The sequence below is a fragment of the Amblyomma maculatum genome, chromosome 11, assembly GCF_055883805.1.
Source record: "Amblyomma maculatum isolate TAMU_Amacu chromosome 11, ASM5588380v1, whole genome shotgun sequence".
In the NCBI taxonomy this organism is placed as follows: domain Eukaryota; kingdom Metazoa; phylum Arthropoda; class Arachnida; order Ixodida; family Ixodidae; genus Amblyomma; species Amblyomma maculatum.
The window spans coordinates 163,468,959-163,488,605 of record NC_139354.1 but is presented as its reverse complement, the minus strand read 5'-3'; the positions used below and the strand labels follow the sequence as shown (position 1 = coordinate 163,488,605).

Sequence of the window (19,647 nt, the reverse complement as noted above, 5' to 3'; positions counted from 1 at the left end):
CACTTCGTCAACAAAGAAATAAGGGCAGTAATTTCCAGTGGCCTGGCCTACAAGTCAACTCGTATTGCTAGCCTGGCCCTACCCAGGGCCCCACTATATGAACTACATCAAAAACAAATACAACAGCACTTTCTCTGGTAAAGTATAGAACCCTTTCCCATCGGGAGGCTGTCTTCCCACTTGCCTCCTGCACCCTGTAGCCCCATCGACACACGTGTTGCTAGTCAAATTCAATTCCTATTTTATTTCCCAGAATGTGCTGGTCGGTTGCCTGGGCTAAAAGCTGCGAGTAAACAGCTTGACGAGACCCACGCAGCTGTTATAAGGCAGGCCAGCATACAATAAAATAATATACATACATATCAAGAAGAAAATACATTTTTTTTCATGACTTAAATGCAGCTAACCGGATCACTACTGTAAGTAATGCAATGGAATCAGGTATATCACAACAGCATCTAAATATCAGTTCTGCAAGCAAAACAAACTAGCAGATATATTCACAGAATCACAAAAAAAATGACCGCAGATAGTGCAGACTTTAACAACGCTTTAAGCGTGAAATTATAACAAAGGCCATGAAGGAAAATAAGAGAGAACATTATAACTGTGGAAGATACCAACGGGTTACATAATTACAAAGTACTGACGCAGTGCAGCTTTAGTGGACTGATTTATGTCTTTTAATTTATTTAAAATTGAGGGAAGAGTATATCCTAATGTCTGCAGCCTATAGTCCACGCAAAAATATGGTACCAACTTGTCTGTGTTACGTGTGTTCACTAGATGCTGATTTTCTTTCAGCAAGGTGGCACCTTTAATCAGAGTTCTGAAGCTGGAAGGAAAATAATATAACAACAGAACTCGAAATTCCTACATATTTTGAATCCTTACTACATTATATGTCTAGAGAGCTTGTCGAGTTTGGGCTAAGTATCCAAGATTTGCTATATGACGAATGGTTTTCTTTTGAAGAAGATAATTTTCTCTATGTTTGTTTTAGTAGTTGTGAGCCAAACTAAAGAACAATAATTCATATGCGAGACGAATAATGCATTATATATCTGAAGTTTTATTTTAGAAGGAAGAAAAGTACGGCAACGAGAAATTGCACTCGCCACTGATGCGCTTCCACGTGTCATTCTGCCAAGAATAACACAGAAAGGGCTGCCTCTATGCCCAAGGCGATTGAGGGCTCGGAGCAGGAGAGTATGGGAGATCCCATGCTTTTATGTTTCAGCTGCTTCCTCAGGCACTGTGTCGCCTCATCAGAGAAGGTAAAGAGAATGCGCATTTGCCATGGCACTCGGTTGTATTGTTCCAAAGTGCTGTTAATATCCCTGAATGGCACCCATGTTAGTTCATGCAGCGGCATGGGTGGCTGAACGCCTTCCCGAAATTGGGGGGTTGGCCATAGTAGAGAAAGTTGCATAGGCGGATGGATACTGGAGGCATGCATCTATATGCGAGTGCAGACCTGCAGAATCACTACTGCACAACAATAACATATTAACTGGAAAAATATTATTACACTCACCAAAGTATTGCTTTACAAATGAACACCAATCTCTATCAGCAGTAGCCACGCAACACTCATGAAAATCTAAGCACAAAGAAATGTCAAGAGGGCGAACTACACTGTAAGAACTTCAATCAAGCGAACCTTTACTGGGCTTATCAAAGCCAACAGCAGAAGGTTTGAAGGAATTGAGCTAATTATCTGAGCGATATATGGAATGCAGAAGAGGTTGGCAATAAACTGATGGACTACACAGCATGAAGCCTGCTGGTCTTCATAAATCATTTTGAAGTTAAGAAACCAAGCTTAAGACCATAAGCTACAATGTGTGGGGTATGTAAGGTACCAGGAAATGTTTAATTGAAAAACTGTCACTGTATGTCCTACAGATTTAAACTTTATGTGGAGTGGGGCTTTGTTGTACAAAGTTGTGAAGTATTTACAATCATAGATAAGCACAATACTGAGCTCTAGGGAGACTAGTCTGGCAGCCTAACAGTTTGTGAACTTCCTTACTGAAGATCCGGTGCCCAAATAAATAATTTCGCCTCCTCCCAGCATCGATTAGGAATTTCCGACAGCCTTTGTGAAGGAACTGTGATAATTTCTGCTTAGTACATTTTTACAAACAAGCCTTAAGGTGCCTAGAATGCAGCACCATCACAACACAGATTCACAATATACAATAATTATCACTGGAAAAGACAAAGTCGACTATTTTAGATGGCGTTCAGACGAGTTATGCCACCAACCTACCATTCAAGTGCTCCATAATTGAATTTAATTTACCAGCTTCATGGGCACAAAGCACCCGGTAATAGGAAACTGGAATGAAGTGATGCCTATCTTGTGTATCACGACTCAGACAACTCAGTGCGTATTAGAAAATTTTCTTTTGGCATTCAAGCAATCGTGGCTAGACTACAATAGGTTTGCTTTTAAGATTCGAGTACGCAATGGATAAATGTCTGATAAGAATTTTGCATGAGATTGTTTGCACAGACTGCAGATGCATAGTTTGTAAAATTGACAAAGCATCAAATTTTATTTCTTAGACATGCAATACAGCACCATGCTACCTCCAATCTCTAAACTTCTACAAGGTAAAGAGCACCCTTTTACTCAAATTATAAGGTGTTGTAGTCTTTGGGGGTGTTATTTGGCATACACTAAGTGGCTGAGAAGCAAGCCTTGTTGCCTGGTAAGGATGGTATACGTGATAATTGCAGTGATGCAATCCTTTTGATATCTGAGTCACTCAAGAGAATATTCAGTGTCATTGACTCGACTGTTTTTCTGTCGCTCTCTGCGGAGAGTGTTCCACACACAGGCATCCGCCGGTCCTCTTCAGCGCAATAGGTTGATGTGGACGGCAGGCCTTTTCAGCTGCATTGTTAAAAAACACAATTAGAACAATTAAAAATACTAGCAGTAAATGAAACGAGCACTATGGTTCATAGAAATTGTATAAACATAGAAATATGGTGAAGAAAGCCTCTGCAAACTGAGTACAAATAAAATAACTTCACAAAGGAGTCTGGAGAAAAAATTGATCAATTCCTTTGCTAAAGATATGTAACATCTTAAGAAACATGTTTATGACAACAGATTAAAATAACAATCGTATGCTGTTCCACAGTATAGTAAAAAGGTCTACGACATTCAAGGAAGGACAAGTGGCTCTTCTTATACCATGCTCGAGTTATTAGTACCGAAAATGCGTAGGAAGCACATTCTTCCTCAAACAGAACTTTTTTCTCCCCTGAAATATCTTCCTAGTGGTACTTGCAGCCTTAGAGAACGGGTTATATCTCATGTAACTAGAAAAGTTCCAAACTTAAAAGCTGGTGCCATAAAAAAAAGAAAGAAGAAGAAAAAACCTCTTGCCACCCATCCTACATCAGCGGTGCCATGCTCGCTTAACGTGAAACCAGGCCAGTGGCAAAGTTATGGGTGAGATACCATGTAACACATGTTATGGTCCCAACATCCAGGGCGTGTGCCTTGCAACAACTGGTAACTGCTGTGTAGAGTGCACAGCAGGGGAACCAAAGGTGCCATAATAATTGCACTTTCACTTCAGCTATTGAATCACTTTACTGGTTCAAGCATCAAAGGAGCAAGACGAAATTGAGGGTGACAAACCATGCAGGCCAACAGAAAGCACAGTTTTATGGTTTACTTTCCTGTCTGCCCTTTTAACAATTTTCTTAGCAACTTTTTTTTTAAACCCTATCACTGGGTTGGAAATACATTGTCGACAGGTAGACACAAGCCAGGCGGACCGAGCAGCGTGTGAATACAACACAATACGGAATTTATACTAACAAGCTTCTCAATCACAGACCGGCTGAGGGAGTGAAAATTCCCTCGCTAGAGAACGAGTTTATAATATCCGGTAGCCTAGATGTAAATAAACACGCTAAAAAAGGCGATGCAGAACGCAAGCTTTTCAAAGGCATCACTTATCACGCTCGCACTCTCGATGAAAGCAAATGCACACGTCACACACACAGTAGGCGTAGCGACATAACACGCAAACGTATGACACCTGCGTGCTTAAATTGACACTTAGCAGTGCAAGCGGCACCATCAATCATGAAAGAATTGTTGCACTACTAGTTCAGTGACATAAACTGCACTATCGTGCACAAGCCAAATATCATCAAAAAGCACATTCGTTTAAAATATTTGTGATGACCCTTCTCGTCATTAATAGCTTCATATTTTCATATTATTTATGCAAATGAAAACATACCGCTGACTGGGGGCAAACAAAAAGGTTAGACTGCTGATCGCTATCAAACAGCGGCAACAAGCTCGACGACCGGAGGCTCGTAAGATGAGCGTGGCGGCGCCTTTCCACTCACGCTGAATAATTGCGAAATCGTTGATGTCCTTACCTGTAGTAATATGTAAACACAGTGCAGTGCCAACTTGCTTCCGTAGAAGCATCGGCGACGCAATAACAAGTCGCTTTTCTCCACGGTAGATTTCATAAACACGTTCGTCAGCTGATCACTATTTCTTGATGATTCCAGCGACGCCGGCGCCTGAACTTCGGTCTGATACTCCCTGAGGCACTTGGGGCACGTCAGAATGAAGCGTGAACCATCACAAACGCGACCACTCTTCACAAAACACCACGAATTTCGTCACAACCAAGGAACAGCAATACATTTCAAAGGGACCAGTTGCGCGCAGACCTCTATACTGCCGCCATCTTGCCCAGGGTGGCCAGACTTCGCAGCATCCCCTGTCGTTCATTAGAGTTGCGAATTTAATTCCGCTTGATACACTGTTTTTATTATTTATTACAGGTTTCTTCTTAATTTGTTATAAATAAAATAAACGTTAAATTAAATTTGAAAAATTTACAACCTGGCGCCGCCGTCGATTTGAATATGTGACACCGGGTGCCGCTACCACTGCACTAGAGATGATGCGCTACATGTAAATGCGGACGCCTCACATTACCTTAAGGCGCTACTAAATACAATGCGATGCGATGCGCTACTGTCGCTTTCATGTAAATACGGCTAGAGGCTACATGACAAGAACCTTCCGATTCTTGACATTTTAAATTCTTGATATTTCTTCTTAATCCCTCGGCTCATCACTGACTGGGCAGGCCTTGTGCCGCAGCAGTAGCCTGTAGCCGCTTAGGTAGGCAGACCCACTGTTTTCCCAGTGGATTCCACATGACTCAGTAATAATAAACAAAGCAATAAAATCACATTAGATAACACGTGACGCTGGTATCACGAGACCAGACAAAATACAAAGTAAGAAAAAGTAACAATAAAATTTGTGTCTGCGTTAAGGCAAGAAAAGATAAACTAAATTGCGTACCTTCACAGACTTCACGCGATCTAAAACAATACAATTAGTGAAAGCACAAACAAACTCGGACGACAGCATCTACCTTCTGCATCTCATCGTGGCGCTAGAGAACTGTGGCCGAAGTACACGCGTAAAACCAGAATGGCTTTTTTCCTTTCGTTTTCCATGAACAGTTTTGGCCGACCGAAATTGAAATGTCTTAACAAGAGCAAGAACATATCCATGCCGCCATTAGATCCATCAGCTCAGGCCAATAACGGGCGAAGATTTACATCTTTCCTGCTGAGCGCATTACTAATGGGACGGCACTGACGCAACCATAAGTTGCAAATCAAAGCACGAAATGGGACAATCGCTCGAAAAGCTCGACATTTACACACAAGTGGCCCCGTGTTTCTGGCTTCACTCGCGCAAGCTAGGGGTGCTGTTTCTAGCGCAATGGCTTCGTGGGATTTGCACCTTCGACTGGCCAGTAATGTACGTTTTAATGGGATGGGGAGTGCAGACACGAGACCATTCTTGCAAAGTCCACTGCAGTGTTAAGCTGCAGATGGAAAAAACTAATGAAGCAGACCTTGGCAAATTTCACCTCTGCAAACATCTGCTACAGTGCAGTCCACTTATAACGATACAAGGAATAGCGATATATCACTTATAACAATCAAATTCTTGAGATATCATTTATTTCACTGCCCCTATGTAAAAATAAACCAGATATAACGATCGATTATCGGCAGTAGATCGGATACAATGATAGCTTTATCACCGCCTCGACATATGCAGCGAAAACGGAAGGCAATGAGCGCTATCATCATCGCAATTGCAGCTGCGCAAAGGGCTGTGGCATCGCCATTGCCAATTCTGCATCCGTGGAAGATGGCGGCGACCACATTGACAGATGAATAGCTCTGGAGAAGAAATGGCAGATGCATCGGGATTTCTGGCAGGGTTTCAAGGTTCAAAGCCTCGTGAGAAACTATGGAAATTCGCACTCTAAGATTTTAACGATCATTACGGCTGGGGATGCCCTTCAGTTCATCCAGCTGCTAATTGGTTTCGTGCACGTAAAAAGAGCTGCCGCCAGCCTACGCGCTACTGGAAGCAATGCTTAGTGATAGTCAAGCTTCAGCTGCTGCTCAAGCAAGCGCGAATTTCCGACTTCTTTAGGCATGCTTAAGTTATTTTATGGCTATTGATGTATACTCTAATATAGTGTTTAGTTCTCTTTACGATGATTAGCGTTGTTTAACCCGATTTACTCATCGCTAGTAAGTAGGCAAGCCTGCACGCATGGGAAAATATGTGGGTGCACTTTTTTCTTTTTTTCGCCGGTCCAGATATAATGATAATCGGTTATAACAATGTGTTTTTCAGGTTTTCTCAATATCGCTAGAATTGGACTGCACTGTATACTTATGACGGGTTATTTGCACAACAAATCATTTATAGAACGCTGTTTCTAGTGCCTCAACACATGCACCAAACCCCCTGCTCTGGGGGCGGACATGTGAGCATGTCGCTGCATTGACCCAGCCATGCATCATAACACAAAGCACCACTTTTAGGTTTAAAGCCTACATAGTCTTCACACACTGGGAACAACAGAGTACAGATCTTATTACAACCACAGGACAAAAGAAATAAAAGGTCTCACAGCTCGTATACCCCTACCCACATCTGCTATGGTACTATCGGGGACATAAGTGCCCAGGATGCGGCTTCGCCGGTCAGAGCTCGAAAAACTAAAGCCCCTCAATAAACTAAAAGTAACGCCATCTCCTCTCTCTTCCTCCGGTGGTGCCGCTGCTCCTCTCGCATTTCGACCGTGGCTCCACCTACGGGGTGCGCGACCCTCTCCGGAGCAGGCGCCGATCGACGCGGCCGTGCGCCGGTAAAAGCGCTGGTGCCGGGTCTCACTACAGCATTTCAGCTTGCATTTTGTCGCAATGTGTTCATGTTAAAATATTACTCGCTGCTGAAACATAATTACCGAATGTTGACAGGGATTTCCCACCAAAATAGTTTCAGCTGTGTATGCGATTTTGGCATTGGTTCAACTCGCCGTCATCTCCGTGTGTCTGTTGTTCGTCATCCTTGGCCAAACTCAGCGACATGCTTTAAAAAATTTGTAACTAGGCGGCGGAGAGGAACAATTTAGCAACAGTCTGTGTATGGTTTCTTTGCAGCGTTGACTAGTTTGCGGGCTGCCGGTAAACTTGAGAACTGTGGCAGCAGTTGTCTTCCAAGTATTTTCAACATCAGCTGCAGATCAGAATTAACTAGGCGGCGGAAGCTGCAGTCTGTGTGGTGTCTTTGCAGCTTTAACCGACTTGTGAGCTACCGGTAAACTTGGGAAGGGTGGCAGAAGTTATTTTTTTTATATATTTTGCGCTGAGACGGTGCCGTTTTCAGCTGTCATGGTGTGTCACCATACGTATACGATTTCGGCGTCGGTTTAACTCGCCTTCAGCTCCTTGAGTCCGTCAGCCGTTGATAAATGCGCAACATGCTTGAAAAAAATTTAAGTAGGCGGCGGAAGCTGCAATCTGAGTGGTTTCTCTGCAGGTTTGACTGAACTGTAAACTACCGTTAAACTTGAGAAGCGTGGTAGCAGATTTTTTTTAAATATTTTGCGCTGAAATGGTTTCATTTTGAACTGTCAGTGTGTGACACGATTCGTACGCGATGTCTGCGTTGATTGAACTCGCCTTCACCTCTGTGTTTCTATCAGCCGCCGGCTAAAGTGCGCAACATGCTTGAAAAAAAAATTAACTAGCCGGCGGAGGAGAACAATTTAGCAGCAGTCCGCGTGGTTTCTTTGCAACTTTGACTGACTTGTGAGCTACCGGTAAACTTGAGAAGCGTGATAGCAGTTTTACTTAATAACGTTGTTTATTGCCTCAGTGCATAAAAGAATATGTAAAAAATAAAATAAAAAAGGTATGAAACATCAATTAACAGCAAAAACCATATTGCTTTACTTTGTGTACATATATGGTGGAAAACAAAAAGCAGGATCCATAAAATATTGTAAGTATACATTTACACAGACTTGTTCAAGATGAAACAAACTAGACACGGCATAAATGAGATTGAAACATGCTCTGTACAACATGAATTAATACGGAAGAGGCATACCTGTAGAAAATAAGATGAAAAAAAATATTGCCAACACATATATAGTAGGATACAACTTAATAAAACAACAACTTAATGAAGCCAGACCTTCCTTCGAGCAGCATTTCGATTCCCGGACGGCATTCTAAATAACCTCTTGCGATCATGCTCAGTTGTGCTGCACCCGAATGCGCAGCAAGCCGGCATTTGAAACAATTAAAGGACTTCAAAGAGCAGCGACAAAGAGGTACGAACCGCAGCAAAACACACGGCGATATGTGCCGCGCGCGCGCCGCCCGCACCGCTGGAAAGGAGGAAACTGCACGCCCTGCAAAAAAATAAGCGCGCGCGAGCACGTGACGCCGCTCGGTCAATGAGAGGGTCGAACGACGAAGGAGAGTGCCGGAGAGGAGGCGGGCGGCAAACTTCACATGTTGGCGCTACTTTTAGTTTATTGAGGGGCTTTACGAAAAACTGCATTGTTGCGCCATCTAGTGGCAGTTCACCTGGTTCGAGATCCTAGCACGTAAGCATGTACTGACGGTGCCTTCACGCAAGTTGCTCTTCACCCAGGAGTCTTCCGCCAGATGCCACAATATGGGCATCGTTGTGTTCGTGTGCTACACGTGCTGCTGCGATATAATGACAAGGCACTCGTCATGTTGTTTGCCAAAAGGACGCAATAATTTCTCGAACAGACGGGCACTGAATTATAGACGGTTTTTATTCTTATTGTTTCCAACAGTGGCTCTCTTCGCAGACAACCGAAAATCAGTTTTGTGGAATGGGAAATTGGTACACGGCCCCTTTGAAACCCTTATCGGAATTTGACAGCGCATGATTTAAACCCACGAATTGTGCCAGTCAACACACAGTGGCAGCAAAAGCTTTTGCAAGACAGTCACTGCTTCTCAGAGATGGCCCCTCCTATTCCAATCGAAGAAAGGAAATTAACTGTGCACTACTTTATTGAAGTTGTGCTTCAAAGAGAAATCGCTCGGCTCACTGGCCATTCGAAGTGGGCAGTGAGATGTATTATAAAAGCGTTCCATGATGAGCAGGAGCGACTTACCGACGCTCTTCGTTCTGGACGGCCAAGAGCTACTGACGACGAGACAGATCTTGTCATAGTAGGTGCCGCAGTCGCCGATCCATTTATGAGCGCCAAAAGCATTAAGAAGGAGCCACCCTTGAATATCTCTTGCAAGACCATTAAATGGAGACAGCACGAGTGTGGGTTAAACAACTATGCGCTGTCCAGAAGCCCGTCCTCAGGGAAGCACAGTGACAGGCAAAGCTTCACTTCGCTCGTACACATGAGCAGTGGAGTTCTGCCGACTGATCCGAGGTCGTCACAGATGAGTCTACATGTCCACAAGATGGGACCAGAAGCGGCGTGTTTGGCGTCCCATGAATTGTAGGTATGATTTACAGTCATTTGCATTATTGCCAAAAAGAACGGAAAAAATTATCTCTGCTATTCATGGTACCGGAAGCATTTTAGAGCTTTCTCAGTTTCTTTAGTTTTTGTGAAGCTTTATTCTATTCATTCGCTACAGAAACTCACTTTAAATTCATTCGTACGCAAAATTGATATCGTAACTGTTACTGCATAACTATGCTTCTGTATAAGCACGAAAGACGAGCAATCATATTTACGCCCTCAGATCAACACAAATATTAGCTATGAATAACCAGCCAAAAGAAAAACTCGGACTTTGCCCAGTTTTTCCAATTTTTTCTCTCAAAAAGAGGGTTACGTGCCAAAATACACATACAAAAGAAGTAACTCCTTTGTGGCTCAGTAACGCACCTTTTGCATAATGAACGTCCACTAACTAGTACAGCTTACTGCTCTCCTTTCACCGTTCTCTTCTTCGTTCAGGTACTTGCCAGAGTACACTCAAAGTGTCCTCTCCAGTGGGCGCTGTGCTGTTTCTGTTTGGGGAGCCATAAGCAAGGAAGGAGTGGAGCCACTTGTAAGAATAAGTGGTCACTTCTACATAGATGCCTACTGCGAGATCATAAAAACCACACTTGTGCCGTATGTTTGCTTGAAAAGTGAGCGCAATGCTTGAAAGTCACAGCATACCCATGCTGGAGTGGCCACCCAATGGCGCCGACATGAACCCAATTGAAAACGTTTGGGGCAACCTCAAAAGGAACTTGCTGTCAAAAAACCTTGGTGGTACCACAGCAGACGGATTGTGGAATGCAATACAGCAAGAGTGGGAAAAGCTGCGTGAGCATCCCGAATGCATAATCCGCCTTTACGAGTCAATGCCTCACAGACTGCAACAAGTCATTGCTGTAGAGGGAATATTTTCCAGGTATTAAACTGAAGCCCCGGTACTTTCTATAGCTATGCTGAGCATGCCAAGATGTTTTTGTTATTAGGCGAATAAAAAGTTTTCTCGCCCCTGACTGTATCTTTTTCTTCATAGCTAAGGCAAGTATTAGACATGTTTTTCTCGGCTGCAAGTAAACGTGATGGTAACATCATCGTTACCAAAAAAAACTTAAAATTTTCAGGACATCGGCTTCCAAACTCGCTGCTTTTTAAAATTGAAAACAAAGCATCGGACAAAAAAATCACCTAACTGAAGAATTTCTCCACAACCGTTAACCACAATCATTGCGAATGTGCATGTGTTTTTACTCATGCAATAGAGAGCCAGCGCTCGCATGAAGCTTTAACTTCCCAGAATCGGGAAGAAAACCACTGTTGCAAACAATAAGAATAAAAACAGCTTGCCATTCAATGCATGTTTCTTCAAGAGCATATTGCGTCCAAATGGCAAAAGTCATTCATTCTAGCGCAGCAGCACGTGTAGCACACGATCACAACGATGCCCATATTGCGGTATCTGGCGGAAGACTCCTGGTTGAAGAGCAACTTGCGTGAAAGCATCGTCAGTACATGCTTACGCGCTCACTAGGGCGCACATGCGCTCCTCCTTGATCTCGAACCAGGTGAACTGCCACTAGATGGCGCAACGATGCAGTTTTTCGCTCTCCGGCCGGTGGAGCCGTGTCTGGGGCACTTCTGTCCCCGATACCCTGCACTTCCTGTCACATAATCACCATCATCATGGACCACACCAACTGCAGAGTAGACACATTTTCCATATCTCTCCCACGGAGCAAGTTCTATGTCAGCTGCACCCACTTGATCGCGTCACAGTGATGATCAATGAATTTGTATTGGCAGAATAAAAAGATATGTGGTGCCTAATATTTGAGATTAACAGCCACTAAAACCTCGCCTATTCAGTTCTCTGTTGCCATGACTCAGGCACTGCATTCTTGTTATGTGAGGAAGAAAGTTAGCACAGATTGGCAGAAAAAACATGGCAAACTAAATTATTTGAGGGTGAAACTGTTATGCCAATCAGCAGCAATGCTTAGTCAGATTGCTGATCTTTTGAGATTCAAAAGAAAAGAGAGCTCACCCTTTTCTTGACAAACTTGTCCCAATAGTTCACAGGAAAAGATCTGCAGAAAATAATTAGCACAGTGCTCACTTGCAACACACTGCAACCACATGCAAAGAAAAAAAAGGGCAAATATATGCACCCATTCATCTCCACCCCCAAAGTACATACTACACAGTCCCAAAAGCAAGCTAACCACCATACACATGTCTTTCACAAGCAAGTTGTTACAGCAGCAGACGTAACTGAGTGTCGCCACGAGGAACTTCTTCCATTGGAATGTGTTCACAGCAGTAGGTAGGTATACTGTTCACAAGGATTTTGTGCATGCCTGAGCTCTCATCTTGGGGAGAGCAGTGGGGCAGCAAGTGCAGCTTGCCTTCTGCATATTCAATACTTGACTCTCTGACCCCCTAAATCATGGTTCCTTTGCTGATGCTGCTGACTGTCAACGCCTACTTTCTTTGATTTCAGAATGCAGCGTGAATTTCATTACGTAGAGGTTCCCATGTTTTAGCTACCAAAATAAATAACAGGTTCACTGAACATTGTTAGTAGATGGGAACTTGTAAATTTCAAATTCAGGAAATAAGCAAGAATTTCCTAGCAATAATAGTGCTAACAAGGAAACCGGATGTTCTTTCGAGTGCACCATTTTTCTCCTTGTGAGCAAAGCAAAAAGCAAGCGCAGTGGATGGATGCAATATAGAAGTGTCCCTTTTGAAACAGGGTGGTAGCAGTTGCTATTATGCTACTTTTTTTTCCCTATATCTTAATTTGTTTTAGATCGGTTAACTACATCATCATTCTATTTATTGAATTTTTGTAGTGCCTATGCCTAGTACTCAAAGACGCCACCTGCTGTCACCACTGGTCATCATCATCCAACATTCGCAAGTGGGGACTAGGCACTAGACTTCAACGGGGACGCTGTTGCATGTTCGCATTGCCCACACCGGTGCAGCTCCACAGTTGCTATTATGCTACTTTTTTTTCCCTATATCTTAATTTGTTTTAGATTGGTTAACTATATCATCATTCTATTTATTGAATTTTTGTAGTGCCTATGCCTAGTACTCAAAGACGCCACCTGCTGTCACCACTGGTCATCATCATCCAACATTCGCAAGTGGGGACTAGGCACTAGACTTCAACGGGGACGCTGTTGCATGTTCGCATTGCCCACACCGGTGCAGCTCCATGGACGTAGCTACCTTGGTGTGGCAATCTTTTGGTCGGGACTCACGTATGCATAGGTATATGCGGTTCGCACTTTGCCGTTCTGATTGGCCGGTGAGGTCATGGCGTAACGGGGCCTGAAACTTTGGTACCTGTAAGAACTTGGCAGATGGCACGGTGTTACGTACCTATCGCCATCCAGATTGGCTGGTGCTTAAAGGGGCAAATGAAAAATGCGGAGTGTCTCGGATTAAGTTTTAGTTCTCATCTGATTGTCAAGGTAGCTGCTGGTAAATACATGCAATGTGCGAGGATTTTGTTAAATCGTAAGTGCGGCATAAAGTTACTTCGTTAAATCCCGGAAAAAATATATGCATAGTTTTGAGTATGGCAGAGATTGATAAATAAAAAAAACGAGTTACATGGCGAGTCTCATTAGATTGAGTTTCGTTATAGTATCGAGGTTCAACTGTATATACAGTCGAACACATATATATCAAACCCAGATAATTCGAATTTTGGTTATATCGAACTCACGGAATATACCCTTGAAAATCCCATTTAAAAAGATAGGGAAGCCGCGTCGTATATCGAACTTAGTTTCCCCGGTCGCTCGATATATCGAACTCCACACCATGCAATGGATGGTGCGTCTTTAAGTCACGCACAGAAGGAATCGGAGGGAACAGACCATAGGCTGATCTAGAGCAGTGCCGCGCCCTTCTCCAAAGTCGTGCGCATCTGCGATGATCATTAGCCGCATGCCAGCACATGTCATTTGCAATCCATGTGCATGAAGGAACGAGAGGGGAACCGGAGAAGAGATGCGGCCGTGGTGTTCGGGAGAGTCGAAAAACGCGATAGAGCGAAGCACAAGGTGTGCCTATTCTTCTGCCGAGCTTGCTCTCTCTCCTTCTTTTCCCGGTCTTCGTTTGCAGCTGCACACACTACATATGTGCGGACAAGCCAGCTCAACCCGTGGCAGACAGAACATTGAACGCTTTCTTCGGTGCACGTTGTGAGCCCTTTGCGCGAGGCAGCTGATGTATGTCTTGTGTCGTCGTGCTGAACGTGCGTAAGCTAAGGCAGCTGCGGTCGTTAAGAAGTGGCAGATCTTTTTTTTTGCAAGAGTCGTTCATCGTTGTCATCATGCTGAACGTATGACGTAGCGTATGCTATGGTGGATGCGGACGTTAAAAAGCAAAGAAGCAGCAAATTTGATTTTTTTTCTTTTGCAAGAGTCGTCCATCCTTATCTTTGTGCTGAACGTGCAGCATAGCCTATGTTAGGGTATCTGCAGATGTTAAGAAACGGCAACTGTTTTATTTTTTGCGTGAGCCGCCCATCCTTGCATTTATGAATCAAGAAAAGCATGCGGTCAGCTGCGATCATGACTCAGGCTTTTAGCATTGTTCGCTTCAAATGGCATTTGCAGGTATCCCGCTCTCCAATAATTTTGTGGCAGTAGACTAAGCCTGCCCCAAGCGCGGCGTGATAAATCGAACCAGGCTTGTGCAATTAAGCCATCATGGACACTGCCAAGCTCGCTCCCCGCAACCGCAGGCTATCAAAATTAGTCAAAAGATAAACACGCCATGACGTTATCGCTTCCCAGCACCTTGGTGCGCTGCCAACAAATGAGCTGTGGATGCAACGGCAGAAACGGAGGGACGCATCACCAAGTGAAAACGCTCGCGATTTCTGCCGTGGTGACACAAAAACCTGGTTGAGCTGTCGTAACGGCTCGAGCGGCTCGAGAGACGCAGTTCCAACAAGTTGGAGATCTTTTGCTCTGCTTCTGAGTTTGCTCAGTTGCTTGTGTGTGAACCGCCCTTAAAGGGCCACTGTCCAGGGAAGGCCCTTTTAGGCAAAGGAGCCCAGTGTTTCAATCAGGTACCGGAGATAGTCTGTGCAAAATTCTACAGCGACACGCGCGCCGCAAAGCATCGAAAATACAATTCAAAGCTCTCTCATGCTCTCCTTTGAGAAGCCAGCTTCACCGCTTCCTGCGCTGGCCTGACGGGCCTCAATAATGACGTACGAACTGTGAACGACGTCCATTGGTCCGTCTCGCTGACTGACGGGAGAAGGATGGGTGTCTACCGCTCGCAGCGCGCTTTTCCCTCGCCACGGCCAAACTGAATCCAGCGGCGCGCGCTCCCTCGACCGTTTTTTTTTTTTTTCGCACGCGCGGAGAGCCATGTCCCGCCAAACGCGGAGGAGGAAGGGGAATTTGTATTGCGGAGGCTAGACGACCTCGGGCAGGAGAGTGAAAAACCTTTGCGAGGGAACGGAAGGAGAGAGGCAGGATAGAATCGGGTGATTGCGGTGGCTGTAACTGCGTTATTAGTTACTCTTTTCAAAAACATTTTGCGGCCTTGCGTTCCAGGGGCGAAGTCTCACAGTCACCGGGGAAGAAAATATTTTCGACCGGAGGGTGGACAGTGGGCCTTTAATGCGTTTTGTTTTTTCAAATTCTTGGGGACAAAAGTGGAGGGTGGGTTCAGTATGTGAGTGGGTTGATTATGCAATAAATAAGATATCATTTTTTATGATCGCAAGCAGCATCTCAAGCCGATTTCTGCATATTGAATTATCGATATATCGAACTATTTCGCGATCCCCTTTGAGTTCGATATATCCGGGTTCAACGGTATATATGCAGCATTGCCATGATATTACCAGAAATACCTGATACCATAGGGCCTGAATGTGTGCAAATCCTTTCTTGGAAAGATTATAAGAAGGTATGCTAACAGGCACTTAATAATCTATCTTCTCAGCTTGAATTATTTCCCACATGCAGTTATCATCATTTTTACCGAACAGTCTGGTTACAGAAACCCATCTTGTTCATTTTTGTTCTTTACATTGTGCTTGTGCTCTAGAAGGCGACCATTTACACAGCGATCAGTTTGCCCTACATACTGTTTAGTTAAGAAAGCTTTAGAAATTATAAAGAGGGAAAGCAGCTGGGGAGGATCAGATAACTATAGATTTGTTGAAGGACGGGGAGGATATCATGCTACAAAAACTGGCCACTTTGTATATGCGATGCCTGGTGTCATCGACGGTACCGGAGTCATGGAACAACGCTAACATTATTTTATTTCATAAGAAGGGCAGCGCTAAGGACTTGAAAAATTACAGGACAATCAGCTTACCATCAGTTACGTATAAGTTGTTTACTAAGAATCAGAATCAGGATAATCTTAAACTTCAATCAACCAAGAGATCAAGCAGGTTATCGAAAAGGATACTCTACTATTGATCATATCCATACCATCAACCATGAGGTGACAGAAAAACGCTCGGAATATAACCAGCCCTTATACATCTTCACCAGCCTGACTATACCCACTGCAGGACAAAGGCCTCTTCCATATTTCTCCAATTAACCCGGTTATGTGCTTGCTGCATCCACTTGACCCCTGCGAACTTCTTAACCTCATACGCCCACCTAACTTTCTCCCGTCCCCTGCTACGCTTTCTTTCCCTTGGAATCCAGTTTGTTACCCTAAGCGACCGTCGGTTATTCTCTCTTCGCACTACATGTCCTGCCCATGCCCATTTCTTCTTCTTAATTTCCACTAGAATGTCGGTAACTTAAGTAATTTCTCTGACCCACTCTGCACGCTTCCTATCTCTTAATGTTGCCCCTACCATTTTTCGTTCCATAGCCCTCAGGGTTGTCCTCAACTTAAGTAGAACCCTCTTGGTTAGCCTCCACGTTTCAGCCCCATAGGTGAGTACAGGTAAGATGGAACTGTTGTATGCTTTCCTCTTGAGCGATACTGGTAAGCTGCTAGTCATAATCTGCGAGTGCTTGCCAAATGCGCTCCATCCCAATCTTAATCTTCTTGTTATTTCCTTTTCATGGTCCGGATCTGCGGTTACTACCTGTCCTAAGTAGACATCTTCGTCTACTACTTCCAGTACTTCGCTACCTAATGTAAACTGCTGTTCCTTCCAGAGGCCGTTCAACATTACCTTAGTCTTGTGCATATTGATTTTCAAGCCTACCTTTCTACTTTTTCTGTCTAGGTCATCAATCATTATTTGCAGTTCATCCCCCGAGTTGCTTAGCAAGGCAATGTCATCAGCAATTTATCCCTAACTGCCCCCCTTCCAAATCTGAATACTTCCTCTAAGCAAGCTGTGAATAGTACTGGGGAGATTGTTACTCTTTGCTCTGGCAGTCTTGAGCGTTATAAATGTCACATTATAAATGTTACGATACCCCTCCATTGTAGCTGATAGTGTGCCCCTATAATAGTCGAATGTTTCTAAGTTGACACTTGCTGCTTATCTGCTCACAGTCTTATAAGCGATGCCATGCCTCTTTTAAAATGGTCAATCCAGCCATTCGACGCCGCTAAGTCCATCGCCTTCTCACGTACAATGCTCCTGTCGAAGCTGACACCGGCAGCGTGAGCTTGCTTAAACCAGGTGAGACGAACCTCGTCAAGGTTTGCATACTTGGCACCTCGAGCTTCCTTAGCCTTCGGGATGAAAAGCGCAGCATTCCCTCCTATTTCGGCATGCTTCGAGATGATGCTGTTAAGTGTAGAAGGTGGCAGACCAAGGTCTTTTGCAATATACACTTTTTTCCGTGCTGGCTGCCTGTCGACTGCATTCAGTACGGCTAGCTTATTTCCCAAAGGGAAGCACCTTCCGCTTGCGCAATGCCATTGATGCCATTGAAGCACGACAAAGACGTTGCTTTGACGGTTCAACTGCGGAGGAAAGAAAATGTGGGTACGAGGCTATGGTGGCATAACGAGTTGATGGTGTGGCCATCTAGTGCCAGCCTCTCCAACTCATGTGCGACTTCTTGATGGCAAGTTCCATAACCTGGCCAAGACTTGTCAAAAGCCAAAATGCCGGCTGGTGTGTGTTGCTCGAGTGGATTCGGGGAGCCAGGTTACGACGTATCATGTGGAAACGTTTTCACTGCTACAACGTAACAGCGGGGTTCTTAATTTTTTTTTCTTTTCAAAAATGGACGAAGCGCTAACAACACATTCACATGAAAAAAGACACGGACAAGCGCTGTCTTGCATCCTATGGGAGCTATGCCAGGACCAGATGAAAACGACGTAACAGTCAGGAAAACGCAGCATTGAGGAACGTAACAGCGGGGTTGTACCATACTTAAGCTAGGGACAACGCAGAGGGCTATGGAACGAAAAATGGTAGGTGTATTAAGAGATAGGAAGCGTACAGAGTGGGTCAGAGAAATAACTTGAGTTAATGACATTCTAGTGGAAATTAAGAAGAAATGGGCAGGGCATGTAGTGCGTAGAGAGGACAATCAATGGTCGCTTAGAGTATCAAACTGGATTCCAAGGGAAGAAAAGCGTAGCAGGGGTCGGCAGAAAGTTAGATGGACGGATGAGGCTAAGACGTTCGCAGGGGTCAAGTGGATGCAGCTAGCACAGGATTGGGTTAATTGAAAGAATATGGGAGAGACCTTCACCCTGCAGTGGGTATAGTCAGGCTGATGATGATGATCAGCATGTGCGCGCAGGCGGCATGCGGAAGCTGATCACAGTAGCAGATCACGCTATGCTATAACAGTTCGTAATTTGTAAAGTTGTTGTTTTCGTAGAAAGGTGTTTTTTTTCTTTTAATTTCACGATAAGGAGCCCCCTCCCCCAAAGCTGCACCGCCTGCATCGCTAGTGTGCGCCCCCGGTGGCAGGAATGGACACTTCCATCAAGGAGGTGCACAGGAACAGCTCATCTGAGACTTTCATTGCTCCTATTGGAAATTGGAAGCTTTGCAAATTCTCGCACCGTGGTCTGCTGCCTTGTTGGAGCTGTCTACTGGGAAAAACAAGAAAACAAGAGAAGGCGTCGGGCACTGAACCGTCCGTGTGTGATTCGTAGGAAACACGTGTGTTGCTGCCCACCAGAGAGCCGAAAAAGTGCCCGCTTTTAACACGCTTCCAAATTCAAAATGTCAGTGGCGCCACAGCACTTTTTGCAGCCTTGCTGACGCTTGATAGCACAATGCGGGAGGCCAGCGGTCAATGAGGAGAGGGCGCATAACCCGTCCTATTTTATCACAAGTTTAGTTTCCTTTAAATAGAACTGCAACTAATTTTCCCTGATATAAGAACCTTTTCCCCGAGTTTCCTGGAGTTTTTACAGATTTTCCAAATTCCTTAATAATTCCTCGTTGCCAGTTTATCCTGATAAATAAATAAATAAATAAATAAATAAATAAATAAACAAACAGGTGAAACGATGAAAGCGACAGAGTGCAGAGAGTGATTGCATGCTCACTTGGTGCTGATGACGAGCTTGTCCCATCGTGTGCGGATGTCATCCTCGGCAGGCTCCTCGGTGATGTACAGGCCGTCAAACTCCATTGCCCGGGCCACCTCTTTTTCTCGCTTGAAGATGGCCAGGGGAACCTGCAACACAGGGATGGAGGCCTCCTAGTGCACAGACTGCTCTTCATGCTCAGCCTCAACATTTATTGACAAGTTTGCTCGAACCTGAAGCACACATCAAAATCTCGTTCAAGATTGCAATGTGAAATTTTGTG

The 19,647-nt window shown here is 44.4% G+C and overlaps 1 protein-coding gene across 1 annotated transcript in view; it reads right to left on the bottom strand.

Annotated features, from left to right (window-relative positions):
- RyR (Ryanodine receptor) overlaps positions 1–19,647 on the bottom strand; it is a 1,181,579-nt gene that overhangs the window by 51,766 nt on the left and 1,110,166 nt on the right. The window contains exons 118-119 of the mRNA XM_084584752.1: positions 19,383–19,513; positions 11,932–11,974 (exon numbers count right to left, since the gene is read on the bottom strand). Of these exons, the coding sequence (XP_084440878.1) occupies positions 11,932–11,974; positions 19,383–19,513 (174 nt within the window). The remainder of the gene's footprint in view (positions 1–11,931; positions 11,975–19,382; positions 19,514–19,647) is intronic.